This window comes from Mustela erminea, chromosome 5 (genome assembly GCF_009829155.1).
Source record: "Mustela erminea isolate mMusErm1 chromosome 5, mMusErm1.Pri, whole genome shotgun sequence".
NCBI classification, from domain to species: Eukaryota; Metazoa; Chordata; class Mammalia; order Carnivora; family Mustelidae; genus Mustela; species Mustela erminea.
This window is the reverse complement of record NC_045618.1, coordinates 47,753,327-47,775,817: the sequence shown is the minus strand read 5'-3', so window position 1 is coordinate 47,775,817 and position 22,491 is coordinate 47,753,327. Positions and strand designations below refer to the sequence as shown.

Genomic DNA, 22,491 nt, shown 5'->3' with positions numbered 1-22,491 from the left:
TCTTTTTTCTCCTTTTACCACAAGGTTTGAGGAACGGGAAGATGAAATATTAACCAATTGGGGTTTTTGTTTTGTTTTTGTTTTTTTTTGTTTGTATCCCCACTTGCCAGATGCTGAGGGTGTTCTGGATTTTATTTGGGGTGGGTTTTTTGTTTGTTTCTTTGGGGTTTTTTTTTTGTTTTTTTTTGTCTCATGTGATCACAGAGGCTTAGAAGTGAACTGACTTTTTGTTTATGAAAAAGCAACAATGCAAGGGAAAGAAAATAATACAAAAAAATAGCTCAGACTGTTTATCAGGGCACAAGAAAGTTATCTGCTAGTAAAATGTGTTAGGAGGGAAATAAGGACAGATGGAAAACCTCTGTAAAATAAAAATAATACCCACAACGCCCAAGTGGGAGCTTCTTAAAGAGGGTTTTGCTTTTCATAGCTAACGGTCCCAAAGTGTTCAGCACCCTGAGTCTTTTTTTTTTTTAAAGATTTATTTTATTTATTTATTTGACAGACAGAGATCAGAAGTTGGCGAGAGGCAGGCAGAGAGAGAGGAGGAAGCAGGCTTCCCACAGAGCAGAGACCCCAATGCGAGGCTTGATCCCAGAACCCTGGGATCATGACCTGAGCTGAAGGCAGCGGCTTAAATCCACTGAGCCACCCAGGCACCCCAGCACCCTGAGTCCTGCTGCCTCTTCCTGTCTGAAGGGCTGAACCTTACTTCCAAGGGAGCCGCTAGAAAGCCCATGTGGCCAGTTTTGTGAGTGAGGGTCCCAGAAGTGGGACGGCCCTATTGTGTGCATTCTTCCAAAGCCTCCCGTTTACTGCTTCTTATGACCTTGAAGAACACTTCCGACCTTGATCACGGCACAAGCACCACGGAGAGACCCTGCCTAGAAGCTGGGGCCACAGGTTTGAGTCCCACCTCCATCACCAGTCGTAAAAATCAGGGCTCATCAATTTTTTCTGCAAAGGACCCCCATCGTAAATAGAACTTTCAGCCTTGCGAGCCACAGGATCTCTGTTACAGCGACTCAACCGTGTGGTCAGAAGCAGCCAGAAACGATGTGGGAACAGGGGAACACGGCCATGTTCCCACAGGCCTATTAGTACGGATGCTAGACTTTGCATTTCCTATCATCTTCACACACAAGGAAATAGTATTCTTTTGACTTTTTTTAAGCATCTAAAAAAGTGCAAACCACCCTTAGCTCACGAGCCGTACAAAAACAGATGGCGGGCCACAGTCTGCAGACTCCTGAGCTGTGTGACTACCAGCGACTGTCACTTCCTCTTTCTAGGCCTCAGTTGTCTCATTTGTAAAATAACCGAGACACCTGTTGATTTCCAAATGGCTGCTCGGCAGGGCCAGGCACTGTCCTGATTTCTGCTGCTTTATCACAGGCTGACCCGCAATTCCTCAGGGCAATGATCCTTGACTTTCAAACAGAGAGGCTACATTTACTGAGAACATTTGGGTGGGTTTTTTTTTTTTTCCTTCCTCTAATGGAACTAGGGATCTTCTAAGCGACTAGTGCAATTATGTTGACTTGGGAAATGCTGAGACAGGCCCGTGAGGGAGGGATGGGGAACGGCCAAACCCAAACAGGGGGCTGCTAGTGGGTTTCCGCCTCAGCCCTGCTGCTCATTAGCTGGGGGCCCTCTCCATCCCTCAGCCAGATTCCTTATCTGCGAAGTGACAGGGTCCCACCAGATGACCTCTTCAGGTCCCCGGAGAACTAAATAAAGCTCCTCCCTCCATGGGATGACCAGAGGTGGAGAGAAACAATGAGGAAGCTGCCATCATTAAACCACTGACTCACACACCGTCATGGGATAGCCTCTGTCCCTCTCGACAGAAGAGGTCAAACTCCTGAACGGACCTGGTGGGCACCTCTGACTTTCCAGGGGGGCCTGGAAAGCAAACTGGCCCGGATGCCTGAGAGTCTGGGACACTTCGAAGTGACCTCCCGGACGATGCTGACACAGGCTACTGGGAAGAGGTCTTTACCCAAAACAAAACAAAACCCACTTCTTGTGGTCACTTGGTGGAATGTATGAGCATCCCTGCGGTGCTAGCTGACTTCGAGAGCCTGAATCCCATGGGAACGGCCTGGGTCACAGAGTCCCTCTCCTGATACTGGTAAAGCCAAACTCATGGGCCCCACCCCTGGGATCCTCCGGGGAGGGTACAGCAGGGCCAGAAAACAAGCCATTGCTGCTTTCAAAACCACATGCCTCTACTCCAGGATCTGAGCTGCCCATCTAGCCCCAAGGTTTTCCAGAAAACCCATTCTGCCTCCGAATGGGACCCGCCTAAAAGGATGGATGACCATCTCCACTGAGCACACGGACAGGACTGCACACAGGTTTCTCCACGGTCCAACTCTTGTTTCTGCCCAGGAGAACTTCTTGGCTTAACTGGGGGCGGGGGGGGGGGGCACACCACTCCCCTTCAGGTGACTTCCTGCTCTCCTATCTGCCATAGTGCTAATTACCACAGGCTCAAAGGAGAGCAACCAAGGGCTGGGGGAGGGGGGAGAGGAAAAGGAAGAAAACCCAACCCATCTCCAGTGAGGTACTTAAGCCAAAACCCATTCATCTCCCACAGGCCCATGTTTAAAGGTCACAGAGAGGTTAATGATGAGTGGAGGAATTTCGAGATGTAAATAGTCGGCTATAGACCCCGAGTCTCCTCTGGCCCAACTGTAGGTGTGTTTGTAAAAACTTCATCCCATCGTCCCGTCGCAAAGGCAGCCAGGCCTGCTTTCCCAGCCCTCCCCTCCAGCCCTTTCGCACTGAGGCTGGGCGCCCCCAGACTGGAAGGGAGCTGGGTGGGAAGGAGCACACACTTACCCAGTGGCTTGTACTCGTCGCGGGGAGACAGCCGAGAATAGGGGGGTGGTGGTGATTCTGGAAGACAGGAGACACAACACGTCAAGGCTGGGGCAGGGGAGGTCACACGTGGGGGTTTGACCTGCTTTTGATTATTGGTGCCCTCAAATACTCAACCCAGCCCCCAGGAAACTCTCATCTCCCAGCATGTCTCTTACTCAACAGGTGAGGCTTGTAGGCTTGGGGTACAGACCCAGATTCAAGCCCTCATTTGTTCCCTTTGGCCCCTTTGGCTGTATGACCTCAAGCAAGTTCCTTCACCTCTGGGAGCCTGTCTCCTCAGCTCTAAAATAGGGTTAATAATCATAAAGACCTGCCAGGTTCGCTAGGAGGGCAAACACAGATAATATATGTAAAACAGCTCTTGGTCTTCTGGAAAAGTACCTGTACAAACACTACTGTCATGATAACATGTGACACACGGGTGCAGGGAAAGTCAGAACTGGGGTTGCCTAAGAAAACACGGGATATATGCGGCATCATTTTTAGTATACGTATGTCCCTTGCACTATTAGGGGCATGCATATGCTGAAAAATTATGTGCTGTGTTTTGTTGTTTTGTTTTGTTTTGTTTTTATCAGAAATTCAAATTCAGCTAGGCATTCTGTCCTTTTATTGCTAAATTTGGCAACTCTAATCAGAACTGAGCATGAGAGACACAGAAGCTCCTTCCCAAATAAGCTGCATTACAACTGACATTCTTTGGGGCAGACAGAAGGGCAAGACAGGCTAGAAGCCAGGAAGGAAACCCAGCTCCCCAGATGGGAGACCTTAAGCCAGTCACTTCCAGCTAGCTCTCGGCCTCAGTCTCCCCCTTTGTAAAGAGAAGGGGCGGACCCCAAGCTCTCCGTGGCCTCCCAGCTCAGACCCTCTGTGATTCCTTATTGTCTACGGTATTTTTCTTTTAGTCTCCTTTCATTTGCCTAAAATACTCCTCCTTAAAAACATATATTTTGTCTTCAGAAGAATTCCTTAGCCTCTTGCTTTAGGGGAAGTAACAATTTGCTAAACTAAGTAACAATTTGCATGAATGAAATGACCCTTCATTTTCCCTAAATGAAACTAAACACCATCAAATCGCAAACTAAAACAAACTCTCAGTGGTAGTAAAGCAGTAATAACTATTATTAGGCAGGTATCAGTAATGACACAAGGGGTAATAAGTGTTTTTCGCAATTATAATAAGGCACAATTAGTTGTAGGAGCATTTGGTTTGCTCCGTACACCCAGTGCAGCTTCCCTTCTTCCCCACCCAGCTTTTCCATCCTGAAATTACTTCAACAAAGTCAAGGCTCTGAGGTCTAGAAACAGGGACTCTTTTGTGGACCAGAGTTTAGGAGAAGGAAAAGTGAATCATGGAAGCACCACTGGGACCGAAGCAAACATTTGCTGAATGCCCACCCTGTGTCTTTCTCCATGCCGGGCATTTTCAACTTCATTTATTGTAAGTAATATCATTCTTTTGGATCTTAGGTACAGTGTGGTTAATCACGCTCTGGGTGCCTACTCGTTTTTCTCAAAAATAAATTAAGATGGCCGTTGTCATTCCCATTTTACAGATGAGAAGACGGACTTGCCCAGGGTCCCCTCCAGCCAATCATGATGAAACTGGAATCTGGACCTAGGCCCTGACTCGACTCTACATCCCAAGGACACAGGGAACAAGAGGCACCCCAGTATTATACTCGTTCACCCCAGGCATCAGGCCATCACATGCACCCAAAGTGCTTGGTCAACATGATGTGCAGACAAAGACAATGGTAATCAGGATAATGGAGAAGTTGGGGCCTCTGCAGACACAGGTGCGGAGAATGAGGACCTAGCGGCTGAAAAGGGTGACCCAAAGGAGCCCCCAACAAGGCTCTAGAAAGGCAACAATTTGCCTTCAGTAGCAGCCACTTACTTGACCCACGGGTCCTCAAGCCTTGGAGGGGCTAGAAACAAGACCTGAGTGAGGACCAGCCTTTCAGGACAAGAGGCAAAATGCAAGGAGGCCTAAAGCTCCACAGGGAAAGAGAATTGAAGCAGGCGCTCCTACCCATACAGTGATCCCGGAGGCCTGACAGGAGGGGTCCCACCCCCGCCCCTGCCCAGGGCCACACAGCAAACTGACAGTAGAGCCAAAGCCTCAGCCAGAAGCTAGGTCTCCTGATCCCTGGTCTCACGCCCTGTCCACGCCCCCACTCACTTACTGGAAGGCCTGTAATTCTTGTGTTAGGGTTCCTTTTGCAAAAATCTGATTGGCTGAGGCTCAGGCCACACACGGTGGGGTGCTCTGGACAACTGCCCTCCCGGATCTGTCCCCCCCAGAGTGAAACTTGGCAGCAATGGGCAGTGGTGGCTGGAGTCAAGCCATTGTCATCAACCCCACCATTTCTCCCAGGGGCTGTTTATCTGAGACCCAAAATGTGGAGGGGAAGAAAGGCTATAGAGGAGGTTGCTTCCGAGATTCCTGCCACCCATGGCCCATCCCGGTCTGGGTGTCTCCTAATGTGAGTGAAGCAGAAAGCAAATCTGTAAATTAGAAATGTCCCTCACACCAGCTCGTGAGAACTGCAAAGCTTTTAGGAGGGACTTGACCAGGCCCCCCTTTGCTCCAACAAAATGGTTTGCACAGAACTGCTAAACAACTTCAGAGGCTGAGAGCTGAGCGCTAAATTCCATCCTGGGCAAAAAGTAGGAAGGCCTACAAACTCCACCCCAAGACCCAGGGATTTATAACGTCACGTGTTCACCCAGCTCAACTGCTCCTTTTAACTGGTTGGGCCAGCTGAGGTCCAGCCAGGTACAGGACCTGTCCAAGGCCACATCCGAAGGCAGGAGACATTATTTTATTTCTCTGAAACAAAGCAGGAGGCCAGGTGGGGACGGATTCTGAATTACCTTTTCTCAAACAACTGAGTTCTCATTCACATACTGAGGTTCACTCTTTTAAAGTGTATAATTCAGGGGGCGCCTGGGTGGCTCAGTGGGTTAAACCACTGCCTTCGGCTCGGGTCATGATCTCAGGGTCCTGGGATCGAGCCCCGCATTGGGGGGGGTCTCTGCTCAGCGGGGAGCCTGCTCCCCACCCCCGCCTGCCTCTCTGCCTACTTGTGATCTCTCTCTCTGTCAAATAAAAATAAATAAATAAATAAAACTTAAAAAAAAATTCTTAAAATGTATAATTCAGGGGTTTTCAGTATACTGAGAGTTGTGAGACCAACACCACCATGTAATTACTGGACATTTTCCTCATCCCAAAGAAGCCCTGTCCCGTTAGCCGTCAGTCCCTATCCCCTCAAACCCCAAACCCTAGGCCACCATAAATCTACTTTCAGTCCCTATGGATGTGCTTATCCTGGACAATTCCCACGAATAGGTTCACATAGTATGCGGCCCTTTGTGTCTGGCTTCTTTCCCTCGGCACGATGCTTTCCAGGCTCACACGTGCAAGAGCATAGATGGAACATTTTAATGGCTGAATGATACTCTGCTGTATGGATATACCATGTCTGGTTAGCCATTCCTCAGCTAATGGACATTTGGACTTTCTCCATTTTTTGACTATTAGGAATAATGTTGCTGTGTACAGTCCTGGGGGACCTTTAACTGGCATCTTCACTTCACTCCCACGTCTCCCATTCCCGCGGATCTGGGGGATCTGGGGGATCTGGGGGATCTGGGCGATCTGGGCGATCTGGGCAAAGGGAGCCCCAGGTCATTAACTCAGGTGGGAGACAAAAGGTCAGAAGGCCAAGTGTGGGCTGCCTCCAGGCCCTCCATCCAGTCCCCTTTTAGGAGCTACCTTAGGGCTTCCAAAAGTCATACTGATTTTTCAATAATAACTTAGATGCTCTAAACTCGAAGGGGAGAGCGCCTAGAACCCTTGGGGACCCTCTGAAAGAACTGGATGAGAGAGAGAGAGAGATCAGACACTCCAGCCTCAGGCATCAACTTCAGGAATCTCCTCCAACTTCCTTCAGAAGTTGAAGAGCAGTCAGCCAGGGGACGAGGGTACCAGAAGGTTAGTGCTCAGCTCAGCCCAGCCCAGACAGGCCTCTGGTTAGCCCCCAGGGGGTACTTAGCCTTCTTGGGATCTAGACCCTAATTCTAAAGCCAGAAGAGCTCCCAGCCTCTCCCAGAGCCTGGTAAGGTTTCAGTTTGGGACAAAGCCTTCCACCCCTGCTCTGCAGCCCAACATCTCCCTTAGGAAAGGATCCACATGACGCCAGGGGCCTCCCAGTTGCCCACCTCCCAGGGGTGGCTGTGGGTGGGGAGGGGGCCTCCCAAGCACCAGTCCCCTGCACCCCCAGAACCTGAAGGCTCAAGCTCAAGCCGGGGATGGGAGCCTCAAAAAAAGGAGCTCCTGGCGCTTTAAGGCCGGCGGAGCCTAATTGCCCAGATTCCCCCGGCAGCCAGATAAACAGCACGGCCGGCTGGCGCCAGCAAGAGGCAAACAGCACATTATCACCCCTTCCTCACCTCCAAGGAGGAGCTCTGAGGAGCAGGGCGGGCAGGCCGAGGGGCCGCCAGAGGGGCGGGGCAGGGGCTTGGAAGCCCAACTTGAAATTGATCTCATTTCAAAGGGATAATGCCAGGCCAAATAAAAGGAAAACTTTTTAGCCCATTCTAATTCCTATAGTCCTGGCCTGGGAGCCCTGTGTTTTCCTAGGCGGCCTCCTCCAGTCGCTCAGAAGTTCGCTCTCGCTCTCCTTCCCTGGCGCAATTTGGATAATAGTAATTTACTGAATATAATTACAGAAAAAAAAAAGTGGTGGAGCAAAGAGCAGGAGATTTATTCCAAAGTTAATGGATACTTTCAGGAGAAAGGAGCTGTATAAACACAGGTTAGAACTGTGATTAAAGTATTTCTCCACATTTCCGTCCACATAGGCACCGAGCTCAGCGAACTGGCTTTTCCCGGGACAGAAAGACACACAAGAGGGAAGGGCAGCTGGGGCCTGACTTCCACAGGGACGGAGGTGCAGGACAGAGCCACGAAAGGAGGGAGGACCCCCACTTTCTGAGACAAGGATGGGGGAGAGGGCAGGGGAGGAGGCCTGGGTCGCCTGGAATCTGCCCATCAGACCCCAGGATTCTGCCCACCATCTCACCGTGTGAAAAGAGGTCCAAAGAGGGGAACTGGCCCCAGGGTCCCAGAGCAAGCTGATGGATGGGATCAGGGTTTGCTGTGAGCAGCAGGAGTCAGCACTGCCCAGAAAGGGGCCTCCTGGCCACCTGGGCTCCCTGTGGGGGTCAGGTGGGCACTGGGGCAACTGGTGGGTGCCCCTCAGTTGGCCTGCTGAGTATGCTGCTATATTCTCCAGCTAGGTGCCTCCTCTCCCCAAGTGTGTCTGTCTGTCCATCTGTCTTGTCTGTCTGCCTGCCCGCCCCACTGCCCCAGCCCTCTTCCCCCTCGAGCCCTGGAAGGAGCAGTCTCCTTATCAGGATGCGCACGGCTGAGCTCCAGCTATGTACCCGCCCAGTTCTAGGAGCCAGGCTGGCGGCCAGGCAGCAGGGGTGGAGTGGGCAGCAAAGGGCTCCCCAGTTCTCAGTCCCGGCGGCCCACACCATCGGGCAGGGGAGGAAGCAAGAGGGTCAACCTGGCACCTCCTGAAAACTCTTCCCAGGCCATCTGTCCTCCCACCTACCCCCAGGTTGGCCTCAATGGGGAGAGGGGAGAGGGCTGGCAAAGAGGCAGGGTGCGGACACCAGGCTCCTGTAACAGTGCCTCCTTTGGGGAGGAGGGAGGGAGTCAAGTGCCAGTGCTCAGGCTAGAATCAGATATGCAGAATCTTCCTAGAGCCTCCCAAGAACTAGTAGGGAGACTGTGAGGGCAGGTTACTCATCCAAGGTCAAAATTACTAAATTACTAAAGACTCTGGGACCAGGGTTATGGGGAAGAACTGCTCCACTACAGCTCACCCCTCAACCTGTACCCCATCCCCAAGTTAGCCAAACTCAAACCACCATCTAAGTTGGCATCTAAGCTGGGGAGAGAGGGGTGTGCATCCCTTCTGGCTCTCACACACCTGAGCAGACCAGGCACCTTGACTCTCAGCGGGCCCTCTTCTCCTCCTCTCTGCCCATCTCCCCGGCCCACCTCCCTGACCCACCCTCCAAGGCTGTCTCCAGACAGAACTATGGAGCTCCAGGAGGGGATCCTGTTATCTTCCACATCCCACAGCACTCAGATAGTTCAGACCTAAAGACCTGGCCCTTCTTCCCCCATCTCTGACCCATCTCCCACGGGTAGACTGTTTCTCGAGGGCACCCTACTCATATTTCTACTCTCTCTGCTATACAGCACCCAGCACCATGCCTGGCACACAGTAAGTGCTCAACATGTATTTGTGGGCACACTGACCTGGTAAGAGAGAAAGTAAGCTGCCAGGGCCTGCTGAAAGCACAAAGTGGGCCCCACCAATTACCTCCCATGCACCAAAAATGACCGGCGACAGAGCAACCACCAACAGGGACCCTTGCCCCAGAGTGAGGGAGGAGACGGGGTACCATACAAGAGGAAGACACTTCCAGGAGAAGCTGTCCCAAAGAGGAACAAGGAGCACAGAAAGCCTCCCATGGGCCACAGGTACTGCCAAAAGCCCTTGAGTCAGGCCTGGAGTGACCATGCAGGGATCAGGGCAGCCAGATCCATGGTGCTTCTCCCCAACCTCCCCAACCTCAGTGCTCTCTCTTCAGGAACCACCAAGACAGCTACACCTGCCTTTCCCCCCAGCCACCACCCCCACATGTGAACAAGACATCTGGGACAAATCCTGAGCCCACCGTCCCCTTCCACATTGGGAGTCTCGAGATCTGTGATCTGACCCACTATGTGCCCCCAGGCTGGATGCTGACTCTCCAAAGGGGACATAGGCTGGAGGAGCTCAGAGCCTACCCAGGCCCAACAGCCTTCAATCTTCTAGAAGTCCCACCCCCACCGAATCCCCAGTGCCACCAAATGCTCATGCCCCTAAGATGCTATGGGCTGAAATGTGTGAGCCATGCACTGCAGAGGTCAGAGTGGGGCGGGGGCGTCTGGCAGTCCTCACCTCTGCTCCAGAATCCAGGGCCTGCTCAGTAAGCAGGGCTGGGGGTGGGGTGTGTGCGGGGGAAATCCCAGGAAGAGAACAAAGAAGGGAGGCAGGTCTCAGAGGTAAATAAATTATCTGGCTTCCTTGCTTCCTCCACCTGCAGTCGCCTCCAGGACCCTCAACTCTAGAAAGACTGTACACAGAACTGACAGTGATGACCACCACGGGGGGGGGGGGGGGGGCCGGATATTTGACACCCAAGGGATGCTGCCAGCAACCAGGGCAAGAAGGTGATCTCCACCTGGAGACAGCTTTGCTTCAAATTGCACAAAGGAACCAATGTGACAATTTATGAACACTTCTGACTCTAGACATGAATTGTCTACGCCCAATTTCACAACTTGTGTCTACCTGGATATAGGGAAGTGCAGCATAGGGATAAGCATATGCACACAAACGCTACAGGCCTGGGCACGGACTGAGGGTAAAATGAGGAGGGGGGGACTGGACGACACTTGCGTTTGGTTTCTCCTAGGCCTGCCCTCCTCTTTCACCGTCTATGAAGCTGCAGCCTACATTAGGTCCCTGAAGCTGCAGAGAAACTCCAATGCCACCCTTTCGAGTTTGCCCAAGTCTTAAAAAGGTGCCATTTGACACGTGTGCCACTTCCCGGGCTGTCCTGCCCGGCACGGCGCCTCCACCCGGGGCTCCCACGCTCCAGGGGCACCCGCGGGTGCAGCCGCAGCTCCACCCGCCCGCCGGCCCGCGGTGTTCTGGCCCGAAAAGGCCTCGGGAAGGGGCGGGAAGGAGAACCCCCCAGCCCCCACCGGCGCGCGCGCGCTCACCTGGCCCGCAGAGCCGGCTGAAGTGGTAGGGGTTGCAGCACACGGTGGGACCGTCGGCGGCGGCAGCGAAGCTGTGGCAGCCGCACAGGGGCTTCAGCTCCACGGCGTGCTGCAGGTCGGGCCAGCGGAAGAGGCGGCCGAGCAGCAGCTGTGGCGGCGCGGGCTGGCCGCCCAGGCGGAGGTCGGCGCGCGGCACCAGCACGCAGCCGCCCGGCACGCCGCCGCGGGACTCCACCGCCTCCAGCAGCGTGTCCAGCGAGCGCTCCTTGAGCCGCTTCAGCAGCGAGTACGTGACCGTCTTGAGTTCCTGCTCGAGGAGCAGCAGCCGCGAGCGGGCTTCGCGACTCCGCCCGCCGCCCGCCGCCTCCAGGGCCGCCCCGGCCAGGGGGTCGCCGGCGTCCCGCGGGGCGCCCGCGGCGTCCCGCTCCGAGAAGAGACAGCAAGTCACCGTCTCGCAGTCACTTTCGGGCAGCCAGCCCGGGCCTCCCGGCTCCGCCACGTCCAGCGGGGAGTCCCCAGCGCCGGCCCCCGGCTCCGACATGGGCCTCGGGGGGCCCCCTGCGCGCCGGCGCCTCCCCGCGCCCTGGGCGCCTCGCTGTCCCACCGCGTCCCGTGGCCGCCGCGGGGCTACCGGGCGGACTTCGGAGCGGCCGCAGCCTCCGCCTTCTCGTGCCCGCGGGGCCGGCTCAGCTCGGCTGCCCCAGCTCCCATCCTCGTCGTCGCCGCCGCCGCCGCCGCCGCCTTCCTCCCGGTCGGGGACCACACGACTTCGCCAAAGTCGCCGCACCAGCCCCGAGCGTTTGGACCTGAACATACGATATCCTTTGGCGCCGGGGGTGGGAGGGAGGCGGTCTCCGGTTACCGGGGGTCCGTTCCCTCAGCGAGGCGCCGACTGCGCGGGCCGCAGCCCCACATGAAGCTCCGCCGCCGGGCGCCGTGCAGATTGCGCACAGCCTGTCGTCGAAGGGGCGCCGCGGGGCTGCAACATGAGGGAGCTCGCCGGGCCGGGACGGCGGGGAGCAGGCGCGCGCCGAGCCGCAGTCCGCGCGGGGCCAGCGGCTACATGGACCCCGGCGGCCCGGCTACTCAGCAACTCCAGCCCCGGCGCTGGAGGGGGACTGCAGGCGGCGCCGCGCCAGAAAGACCCCGCATGGGCCGGCGAGCCTTCAAAAGTTGCGCGTTTGGTCCATGAGCACAAAGCGCTCGCGCCGAACCCCCCAGACGTGTCGGGGGCAGCCCTGCCTTTAAAACCCAAGCGCTTAACTACATGGGCTTTTCCTGCAGGATCCGAAAGGCAGGCTTGTTGATACCCTCAGCTTCCTTCTTACTCCCTGCAAAAAGGAAAAAAAAAAAAAAAAAAAGGAAAGAAAGAAAAAGAACCCCAAACAAAACCAAAATCCTGGAATTGCATGCACGAGAAGCCAACTCCGTCTCAGGTCCCAGGCGCTAGATGCACTTGGAGCAAGTTTCTCCAGAACGCGGGTGTCAATACTTGAGTGGAAACTGTAAAAATCCCAAGAGCTGTTGGGAATCCTTAATTAAAAATGCAATCCACCGAGGCAGAGGTCGCAGCCCGCCCCACGCTGCGCTCGGACGCCCGGGGCGCCGCGGCTGCAGAGGTCGTCCCCCTCCCCCCTCCACAAAAAGTGCCTCCGGGTGGCCCCGCGGTCCCTGCGAGGTCTGGCGAGGCAGCGCCCGGCGGCTCTTTCTCTCGGCTCGGCTCCCTCGCTCGCTCCCCAGCTCGGCTCTCTCTCTTTTTTGTTCTCCTCAAACGCACACTGAGGGCCCCCGGAGGAGCGCCGCGGAGTCATTGGCTGCCTCCCATCATATGCCAGTCTAGACACTTTGGCGGCTCCGCGGCGCTGATTGTTGCGCAAACAAGGTTTCAAGTTTCTTAACTCTTAAAGGAGAACACGTCCCATTGCAGGGCCCGAGGCTCCGAGGGGCCGGCTCCCGGGGCGGGCCGAGTCCGGGCTCCCGCCCCACGCTCGCCCCGGCACCCCCGCCCCGAGCCTGACAGCGCCCACGGCCCGCTTTCTGGCCCGCGTTGCGCCGCGGGCACGGATGCGAGCGAGCACACGCACACGCCCGCCCGCGCGCGCGCGCGCGCACACACACACACACACACACGCGCGCGAGTTACACAAACCAGGGGTGAGCGCGCGAGGACTCTGTGGACCCACTGAGACTTGTATGCAAATGGGGCGCTTTGCCTCTCCCTGGCTTGTGCACAAACTTGCAAACACACATTGCACTTTCGAGTTGGTCCAAACCCCCATCCCAGGGAAGGCTAATAAATATGGGTGTGCGTGTGTGCCTTCCCGGCTCCAGTTCCTTGGGAGCTGGGGAGCGGCTGATTTGTTGGGGTAGCGGGATCTTCCCCGATGGCTCAAGGTCTCCACATCCCCTGCGCAGTCAGGGGTCGCTCTGCTGGGCCAAACGGGGGGCGTGGGACGCTTGGCGCATGGGGGCTCCAGGCTTGCGCGAGGTAGGGAGTTGCAGGGAATGGGGTAGAGGCGGGGAGTGTCCCCTCTCCGGCTCTTCACGGTCGCCACGGCCCTCTCTCGGAGCTAGGCGGACCGCCAGGCGTCCCGGGCCCCCTCGAGGCCGGGTGCTTCCTCCTCCCCTTTCCCCAACTGACTCCGTACACCACCGAGAGGACTGTGGGTAGGGGTCGTGCTTTCCCCAAAGAAATGGGGTGGGTTGGGGGCAGGGTCCCGCCCCGCCTGGCCCCGGGCTGGCTGGGGGGAGGGGAGGGGGTGCGGCGGTAGCAGCGAGCCTCCCGGCGCGGGAAGGGTTAAGGCCGCTCCTGCCCCTGGAGCCGGCGCGGCGGGGTACCTCCTCGGGCGCGCTAGCTCGTCCGAGGGTGGCAAAAGTTCAAGCTTGTAAAGTCGGGATTGGTCCCGCGCGGAGGGAAAAAAGGCCTGGTTCCCCCCTCCCCCCCTGGGCGCGGCGCCGATTGGTCCGGCCTTGGGGCGGGCACCGCCCCCTCCCCGGCGCGCGGCGGCCCGGCCCCCGGCACTTCGCCCCGCCCCTTTCCGGGCGGGAGCCCGGCCCCGCACTGAATGAAAGAAATTCCGCTACTCTCATTGGCCCGGGGCTGGGCGCCATTCCCCCGCGGGGTCCCCGCGCGCAGGTCTCCCCCAGGGGTGCCCACGTGTGGGGCTGGCCCTTTGAGTGTGCGGCTCTGCAAGTACCCTTCAGGGCTGCGAGTCTGCGTGAGCGCTGGGGGAAGGGCAGTACATTCAGGAAGGACTCAGAACCATTTGCTTTTACCTAGAGCCAGGTACTGCTGGCGCCGTGCTCTCGGGGAGAGTTGGTGGTTCTCTCGAAAGGAGCTTCCTCACCCCCATCCCCTGCTGCTTTGACCAAATCAAAATCGCTGTCAGCTTCTTGTTTGAAAAATGGAGATGACGATCTTCGCAGGACCGTGAAGATCCTGGGAGATACTGCATTTTAAGCGCACAAAGCCAAGTGAACAGCAAGATGAAATTTCCCAAGTGAATACAGCACTTTCCTAACCAGCACCTAGAAGCTCCTCTCGTGGTCCCTTTCAGTCATTTCTCACCCCTGGTGGGAGGGGGGGGGGGTGGGTACAAAAAGAAACTCAATGCAATGTAAAATATTTCCTTTTATTGGGGTGGTTGCTGGTTTGGCTGTGGATTGCAGTAACAATCGTTCGTGCTTAATGACTCCTTACTACCAGCAAGGCAACGGTTTCAGGCATGCTAAGGATTCAGTCATTGAATTCCCGCAACAATCCTCCTAGGTTTTATTACTATTTCCATTTTACAGATGAGGAAACTGAGGTGCAGAAACTTGCCATTCAATTTGCCACTGACATGAAGATAGTGTTGAGAGTGCCTAAACCAGTATGTATGCTCACTCTCAACCGCTAGAAAGTGGTATGTGGGTCTGTGTTGCCAGAACACACCCTTCCAGGGCAGTGACTTTCCAAATGTGGTCCACTGGACTTGCTGAATCAAAGTATGACGGGGTGACACACGCCACTTTACACTTTGGGGATAGATATAGTTGTTACCATTACTTTACAGATAAGGACACTAAGGCACAGAGGTTTTAACTGGCACAAGCTTTTAGATAGTTGCAGAGGAGGGATTTGAACCCAACCAGTTGGGGGGCGGGTTGCAGGTATGTGGGAAGCAATGGTCATGGGGCAGCAGACTGGAGATGGGATACCATCCTATGGATGGCTACCTTCTTCTCTGGACAATAACTCAAAGTTTGGCTTCTGCTCTTGCTCAGGCAGAGCTGTGACATTAGGGGTGGGGTGCCATTAGGCACCTGTTGGATGCCACGTGAGGAGCACTGAAACCAGAGTCTGGGAGGCCCGAGTTTAGTCCTGACCTTCCTAAACCTCCCTCAGCTTTATGAGCCTCTGGGTCCTCATCTATAAAAATGGAAATAAGAATCATGTTTGAGGCTGTTGCCAAAATTAAATGACATGAGGACCCAGAGTCATGACAGGAAGATGCTTGTTAGTGGAGAGAGTATCAGGAAGGGAAGGGCAGTGACAGTTCCACCGTCCTTGGAATCCCAGGGCCCATCCCGCCTAGCGGCCGCCTGCACTATAACCACTAGAGGGTGTGTGAGAGCCCGGTAGGGCAGGGCCTATGAACTAGGGCCTAAGGGCACGGTCCTAGACCGCCCTCTGGAACACAAGCTCTAGTTACCTGGGGTTGTAGGAGGGGAGGAGAGGGGGGGTCCCAGCTGCCACTCCTCAGGTCTCTGCAGCCATATTTCTCAGAAAGCACCTCACAAAGAACGAATCTTAACCCGTCAGAGTCCATTATTCCAGTGTTTTCCGGAAGCACCCTGTGCTTCTCTTTACAGTGAAGCACAATTCATAACCACACAATTCTGTGTCCATTCTTCTCTGTTTCTGGAACGTAAGCCCCATGTGGAGAGAGACGGTGAAACTATGAAGCCACCCGCAGCAGCACTGAGGGAGGGGAGTCAGACCCTGTGCCATCAACAAAGGTCATTTGAGACCACCCTAGGCCATCAACAAAGGTCATTCATGCAAGAAAGCCCCATTCCTTCTCTCCAGTCCCTAGCCCAACACCTGGCACATAGTAGGCACTCAGTAAGAATCTGGGAGATGGCTGAATTCAAATCTCTCACTTTGCCAAGCTTTGTGCGTAACATCCTGTGCCAAACATTTATATGCACTATCTCATCAAGCCCCCCCCCCCCCCCGCAAAATAAGACAGTGAAGAAGTTATCATTCTTACTAGACCTGTTTTGTAGAGAAGGAAACAGAGAGCTTGAGTAATTTGTCCCTGGTCACCCAGCCCATAAGTGGCAGAGTTGGGTTCAGAGCTGAACCCAGGGATGCTGGAGCTACATCTTCTTAACACGTGGTCCTGGAAAAGGAAACATGGTCCTTTGCCCTTGGGAAGTTTCCATGTTAGCTGGGAAGACACAAGGCATGAAACAGCAGAAATCATACAAGGCAGCACTTGCTTCTTGGTGGTGGGAAGAGGCGACTGCTTAAAGGGCTAAGGATCATGCAATAAACAAAACACAAAATTCCTAAGCTCAAGGAGTCTAGTGGGAGGACAGACCATAAACAAAACAATCAGGTATATGGTGTTTTGGAAGGTAAAGGGGGCGAGGTTAAAAATAAGGCAGAGAAGAGGAGAGAGGAATGCCTGGAGAGGGTAGGCATGGTTCAGAGAAAGTGGTCAGGAAATGCTTTCCTGGGAAGGTAACATTTGAACAAAGTCCTGATAGTGATGGGGGAACCACTACGACACTACAGGCAAAAGAATGTTCAAGACACAGAAAGCAGCAAGTACAAGGTTCCGGAGGTGGGAATGTGCCTGATGTGTTCCAGGACCATCAGAGAGGTGATAATAGGTGAGAAATACTGGGGGACAGATCGAAGGGTAACACAGGCCATTGTGGGGTCTTTGGCTGGTCCCCTGAGCACCTAGAGCACCCCTGGATGTTCTGAGAAGGGGAGGGACATGTTCTGCCTTGTTTTAGCTGGCTCCCTCTAGTGGCCATGTGAAGACTGGCGTGCAGGGGACAGACCCGGCAGCAGGGACTTGGTGGGGGGTTGTCCTGGAGAGACCACGCTGGCTTGGGTTGGATCCTGGGCATATTTGAAGACGGAGCCAGCATCATTTGCTGTTACAGATCTGAGTGTGAAAGAACATCTCTATGGTGAACACATGTTATTGACTCTTATTTGCTTAATTTTTTAAAATCAATTCACTCTTACTTAGCCTTGTCGTAAGCAATAATATCCATGGTGTCCCAAAGTGCTAGTTATATTTATCACTTTAAAGTAAATATATAGGGGCACCTGGGTGGCTCAGTGGATTAAGCCTCTGCCTTTGGCTCAAGTCATGATCTCAGGATCCTGGGATGGAGCCGCACATCGGGCTCTCTGTTCAGCAGGGAGCCTGCTTTCCCCTCCCTCTGCCTGCCTCTCTGCCTACTTATGATCTCTGTCAAATAAATAAATAAAATCTTTTTTAAAAAAATAAAGTAAATACATAAAATATGTTTGCACATCATCTAGAATTAGCCTGGGGACCACCTAGCTCCATGCAATGCTGAGGACGCTGATTCAGCCGGTTGCTAATCACCCACTTACAGGCTTTTTTTGCTTATTTATTTGCTTGCCTTTTTACTACTTTCTCGCAGAAAGGATGATTTCTTTATCCTACCTATAATTAGCTCCTGTCTAAAATTAGGGGACCCATTCCCATAGCCCCCATGCACTGAATGCTGAATTTACTCTTGGCCCCTCCAGGCAACCAAGCACAGAGTGGTGGTCCCTTACCATTGCTCTGTCAAGCCCAACAGACCAGGGTTCAAATCCTGTTCAGCGACCTCTTAGCTGTGTGGCCTCGGGCAACTTCCTCTACCTCCTAGGATTACCCCTCTAACTAGGTGCTATGCTCATGCCCAGATGGTAGATTCCAGGTGGGGAGCCTGAGACGTAACCAGTAATAAAAATATTGGGAGACTGTTTTCAAGATTAAAATGCTTAGCACGGGGTCTGGTACCTAGTAAGTGCTCAGTAAATGATGGTAGCTGGGATTAGTGAAATGAGCATGGAGTCAGTCTTTACCAGGACAAACTTGGGTAAACAGAGTGGTTAAAACTAGCCCCGGGAGGCTCAGTTTCCTCATCTATAAAGCGGACCTACCTGCCTGAGGTGGGAGTGAGAGGAGTTAAGTTGTGCCACACAGTAGGATTCAGCAGCCCATGGTGAGACATGACCTGGAAAAAGAAGGCTGGCTGTGTTAAGGGAACCCAGAGAATCATCCCTTTCCTGTGCTAAAGATCACACCCCTTGGGCTGCACCAAATCCACCACTCTCCAAGCAGCATTTCACCAGCACAGGGCAGAAGTAAGCAGGGATGGAGGTGCCTGGAGAGATGACCTAGTACCAGAGAAGGAGGCTTACTTACCCAAGATCACACAGCCAGTTGCAGGGAGCCAGGGATCCGGCCAAGGCTTTTCTGACTCCCGGGATTCCCTGTCCCTCTTCCCATGGCTTAAGGTGTCTCAACCCAATAGCACAGCGGATGTGGTGACGAAAGCAGGAGGGCAGGCTCTGGGGTCAGACTTCTTGGGTTCTAACTCTGCTTCTGCCCCTTACAGAGTGGCCTTGGTCCCTTTGCCTATGCTTACTTATTATTTCAGCTTCCCATCCTTGATAACTGGACCTAACTCATAGGGTCAAATCTGAGTATTGACCCAGATTATGCAAAGCATTTAGAGCTGCTATTCTCACTCAACTCATTGTGGATGACACAGCAGAGAAGGCAGCGCCCTGCCCATTATCAGCTTTCAGAAATACAGAATGAATGAATGAATGAGTGAGAGAGTAAAGTGCTGCAAGTACAGAATGAATGAATGAAGGCATGAATGAGTGAAGTGCTACACATCTCATGATTGTTAAGAGGGCTGCAGGCAGCTGCACAGAGATCAGAGTGAGGACTGTGGATTTACTGCAAGGCAGCTGGGTTACCCCACCCCTAGGTAATCTACATCCTTCTCAGGCTGGGCGACTGGGGGGGCTTCTTGAAGTCAAAGAGTTCGTTTGACTCAGAGATGTTCAAGAAAGGACATCTGCGTGACTCAGTCAGTTAGCGTCCAGCTCTGGATCTCAGCTTAGGTACTGATGTCAGAGTCATGAGCTCAAGCCCCATGTTGGGCTCCACGCTGGGTGTGGCACCTACTTAAAAAAAAAAAGTTGAAGAGGATCGCCTGGGTGGCTCTGTCTGCCTCCAGCTCAGGTCACATTTCGTGGGTCCTGGGATCAAGTCCCACTTGCTCAGGAGGGAGCCTACTTCTTCTTCTGCCTGCTGCTCCCCTTCTTGCACACGTACACACACACTCTGTCTCTCTCTGACAATTAAATACATAAAATCTTTTTTTTTTCAAAATGTTGGAGAAATTTATTTTTACACTGTAATGTAGTCCATGTTTAATATTAAAGCTAACCCAGATATATCAAGGAATAGAATGCAAAATTCCCATGAGCTTTTGACAGAGAAGGCAGACTTCCAAAGAATGGCAGCACGAGCAGCATCAGACCACCACCCCAGGCCTGACCCAGGGCCTCCTGGCCCAGGCTCACTCCCTCAGCCTTCAGAGGAACACAGGGACCCTCGCTGGAGTCCAGTGCCCATGGATATGGCTTAGTTACACTTCAACACATTTCTCCTGGGCACTTGCGAGAAGCCAAAGGCATTTGTGACAATATATACAGTTATGTAATATCCCTCCAGGACTCGGAATTTATTCAAAGCAATGTCTGCATTCAGCCATTCCTCCATACCACCATGGCCAGAGAGAGCCACACAGGTCCCACCTCACGTCCCCCTCCCACCACATGGACCCTGAACAAGAGAGGGCCTGCTCCTCGGAACACCCCACAGTTCCCCTGTTTCCTCTGTGACGTCCAGTCTTCACACATGCTGGACCTTCTGCCCAGAATGCCCATCCTTCCTTCCCCTTGAACAAATGTTTCCTCTCTCCCCAGGGAGAGGACTGAGGCTATTTTCCTTGCTTTTTGCCATCCCTCCTTCCCAGGGCTGGGAATGATTTGTCTACATCTGAGAGCCCCTCAGGAGCTCAGCCGAGTGCCCCGCATCTCTCCAGCCCTCCCCTAGCACCCAGGAGGTGCTAGAAATGGGGGGTAGGGATTTCATTTTTGATAGATACAGCCAAACCGGCCTCCCCAGAGCAGCTGTCCCGAATTCCCCTCCCACAGCTGTTGACCCTGGGGTTTGACTTTCTACAGAGAGCACCCCGATGTGCTTGCTCGTAACTGAAATTATGTATACCTCTGCGTTGCTTCAAGAATGGGGAGTTACCTCCTATCAGGTCACTTTAGAAGAAAGCAATTGTGAACAAGTTAATCAGTAGAGAGCTAGTTAAATGAATGATGGCATATTATCCAGCTGTTAAAAAGAGGCAGCCTTCAGTATGAAAAGATACCAAATGACCAACAACAATGCAGGCGGGATGCGACAATTTGCGTAAATTCTTTTTCAAGGATAGTGTGCATGTGCATACAATGTCTTTGGGAAGACGCAGGATAAGCCAATCAAGGTGGTTGTCTGTGGGGTTGGAGAGGTTGGCTGGGGGTGGCAGCTAAATGAAATGAAGATTATTTTTCAGCCCAAAACTGGTTGTTTTGTTTGCTTGCTTGCTTGTTTTAAGTCATTCTGTTAAATAGGTGTTGATCAAACATTGGTTGAAGAAAGGAATAAACCAACAAAAAAATGGTTGAAGAATCAAAGACATGAAACAATGCTATAACCAAAGAGGGCCTGACCCAGTGACAGACAAAATGACAAACACAAGAAGAGATACAAGTAAGACTGACCACAGTTGGAGAGTGTGTCCTGTCTTACCTTGCCCTTGGTTTCCCTGTATGTACATCTTCTCCTCCTAGGCGGACCAGGGCACCACCGATGCTCAACTTTCCTCCCCAGGGCTAGGCAGCCAGCAAGTGTGTGATAAACATTTCTGGCCCCCGGCCCCACTAACACCAGCCATGCTCTGTTGGGGAAGGGACTGAGGGATACAGTTGCCTGAGCCTGCCTTCCAGAGCCCAGGACTATATGCAGGGCTGTGCTGTGACTTCTGTGGGCCTTGGACACTTCCATCTTCCTGGGCCCCTTCCACTAAAAAAAAAAAAAAAAAAAAAAAAAAAAAAGGGAAGTATATTTTACAAAAGTATTGGTATAAAGACAAATGTAATCCAGGCTAGACTCATTATGATACATTCATTATTAGTCATTTCTTTTTCTGATTTCAGACAAAATGCAAATTGAAAACACTTCATCAGTCCCGTAAAATTACCGTGGGGTCCTAGGCCTGTGTCTTTCTAGCAAGCACTGCTGCTAGAGGCAGCCTGGCCAGGGAAAGCCACATGGGCCCTATCCTTGCTTCCGCCTTACCCCCTGGGGCTCTGAAGGCCATCACTAAAGTTTCCTGAGTTCAACTTCCCCACTGCTAACATGCAGTGCTGCCATGAGGATTAGGGGCTTGATAATCGCCCGATGTTATTGGATGATTTGTCCCCAGGTTGGAGGGAGACCTCTGTAGGTGGGCATCAAGGACACATACCACAGTCAGATAAAGATAGCTTAAAATTCCGAGACAGGCCTCTCTGCTTAGGGTCCTGATCATTGACTAGGCATTAGAATCACCTGGGAGCTTTAGAAACTACTAGAGCCTGGCCCCCACTGGAGCTGATGTGGGACCAGACCTGTTTTTTTGTTTAGAGCTTCCCCCCCAACCCCACCCTGGGGATTCTAACAGGAGGCAGGGCTGAGCATCGCGTGGGATTCCTGCCCACGGAAGGAGTGAGCTGGGGAATGCTGTCTCGTCCAGTGGACAGCTTTTCACCCTGACAACATCCAAGCCCACAGACGCTCAGTGGCTGCCGGAGGCAGTGGGGCAAATGTTACTTTTCTTAAAGACAGCGCCCCCATCTTGAGCATCTTCAGACGGCAGCCAGCCACAATGCCCGCTGTGGGGGCCACTCCCTGCCTGGAAACTTGCTGGACAGACACACTGACAGAAAGGACCAGTGCATGTCTCCCAGCTAACAGGAGGGGAAAGACTATAAGACCCAAGGACTTTCCCACCAAGCGCTAAGTGGGCTTCCCCAGTGGGGCTGTGGGCCCCCTCCACCTGAAGATATCGTGCAGTCACCCTGCCCTCCTGGGCCACTAACTCAGTATCTCTGGGTTCAGTGAGAAGCTGCGTTTTTTACAAGCTCCAAAGGGGATATCCGTGCACAGGAACATTTTGGGGTTGGTTCTACATCTTGATTTGGGCGGGGGTCATGCAGTGTTCACAGCTAAAAAAAAATCATCAAAGTTGACACTTAAGGTGCACCTGACAAAAATAAAACAAATACTGGAGCGCCTGGCTGACTCAGTCGGTAAAGCGTCCAGCTCTTTGTTTTTGGCTCAGGTCATGATCTTGGGGTTGTGAGATTGAGCTCAGTGTCAGGTTCCCTGCTTGGCGGGAAGTCTGCTTGAGAGTCTCTTCCTCCCTCTCTCTCTCTCTCTGCCCCCCACCCTCCCACTTTCTAATAAATAAATAAAATCATTAAAAAATTATAAATAATAAATAAGAACCAGCCTACCATGTGTCTGGAGCTTTGGAAAGAGAATCAGGGGAGGCTGCCTAGAGGAGGAGTCCTTTGAGCTAAGCCTAGACATGGAGGGGAG

The 22,491-nt window shown here is 53.3% G+C and overlaps 1 protein-coding gene across 2 annotated transcripts in view; it reads right to left on the bottom strand.

The window, feature by feature from the left end:
- The window catches only part of SMAD6 (SMAD family member 6), a 75,781-nt gene extending 63,160 nt beyond the window's left edge, over positions 1–12,621 (bottom strand). Inside the window, exons 1-2 of one of the 2 annotated variants that reach the window (XM_032342975.1) lie at positions 10,751–12,621; positions 2,848–2,904 (exon numbers count right to left, since the gene is read on the bottom strand). In XM_032342975.1, the coding sequence (XP_032198866.1) occupies positions 2,848–2,904; positions 10,751–11,564 (871 nt within the window). In that variant the 5' untranslated portion in view covers positions 11,565–12,621. The remainder of the gene's footprint in view (positions 1–2,847; positions 2,905–10,750) is intronic. The other variant, XM_032342974.1, reaches the window with a different exon arrangement.
- Positions 12,622–22,491: the final 9,870 nt, after the last annotated feature.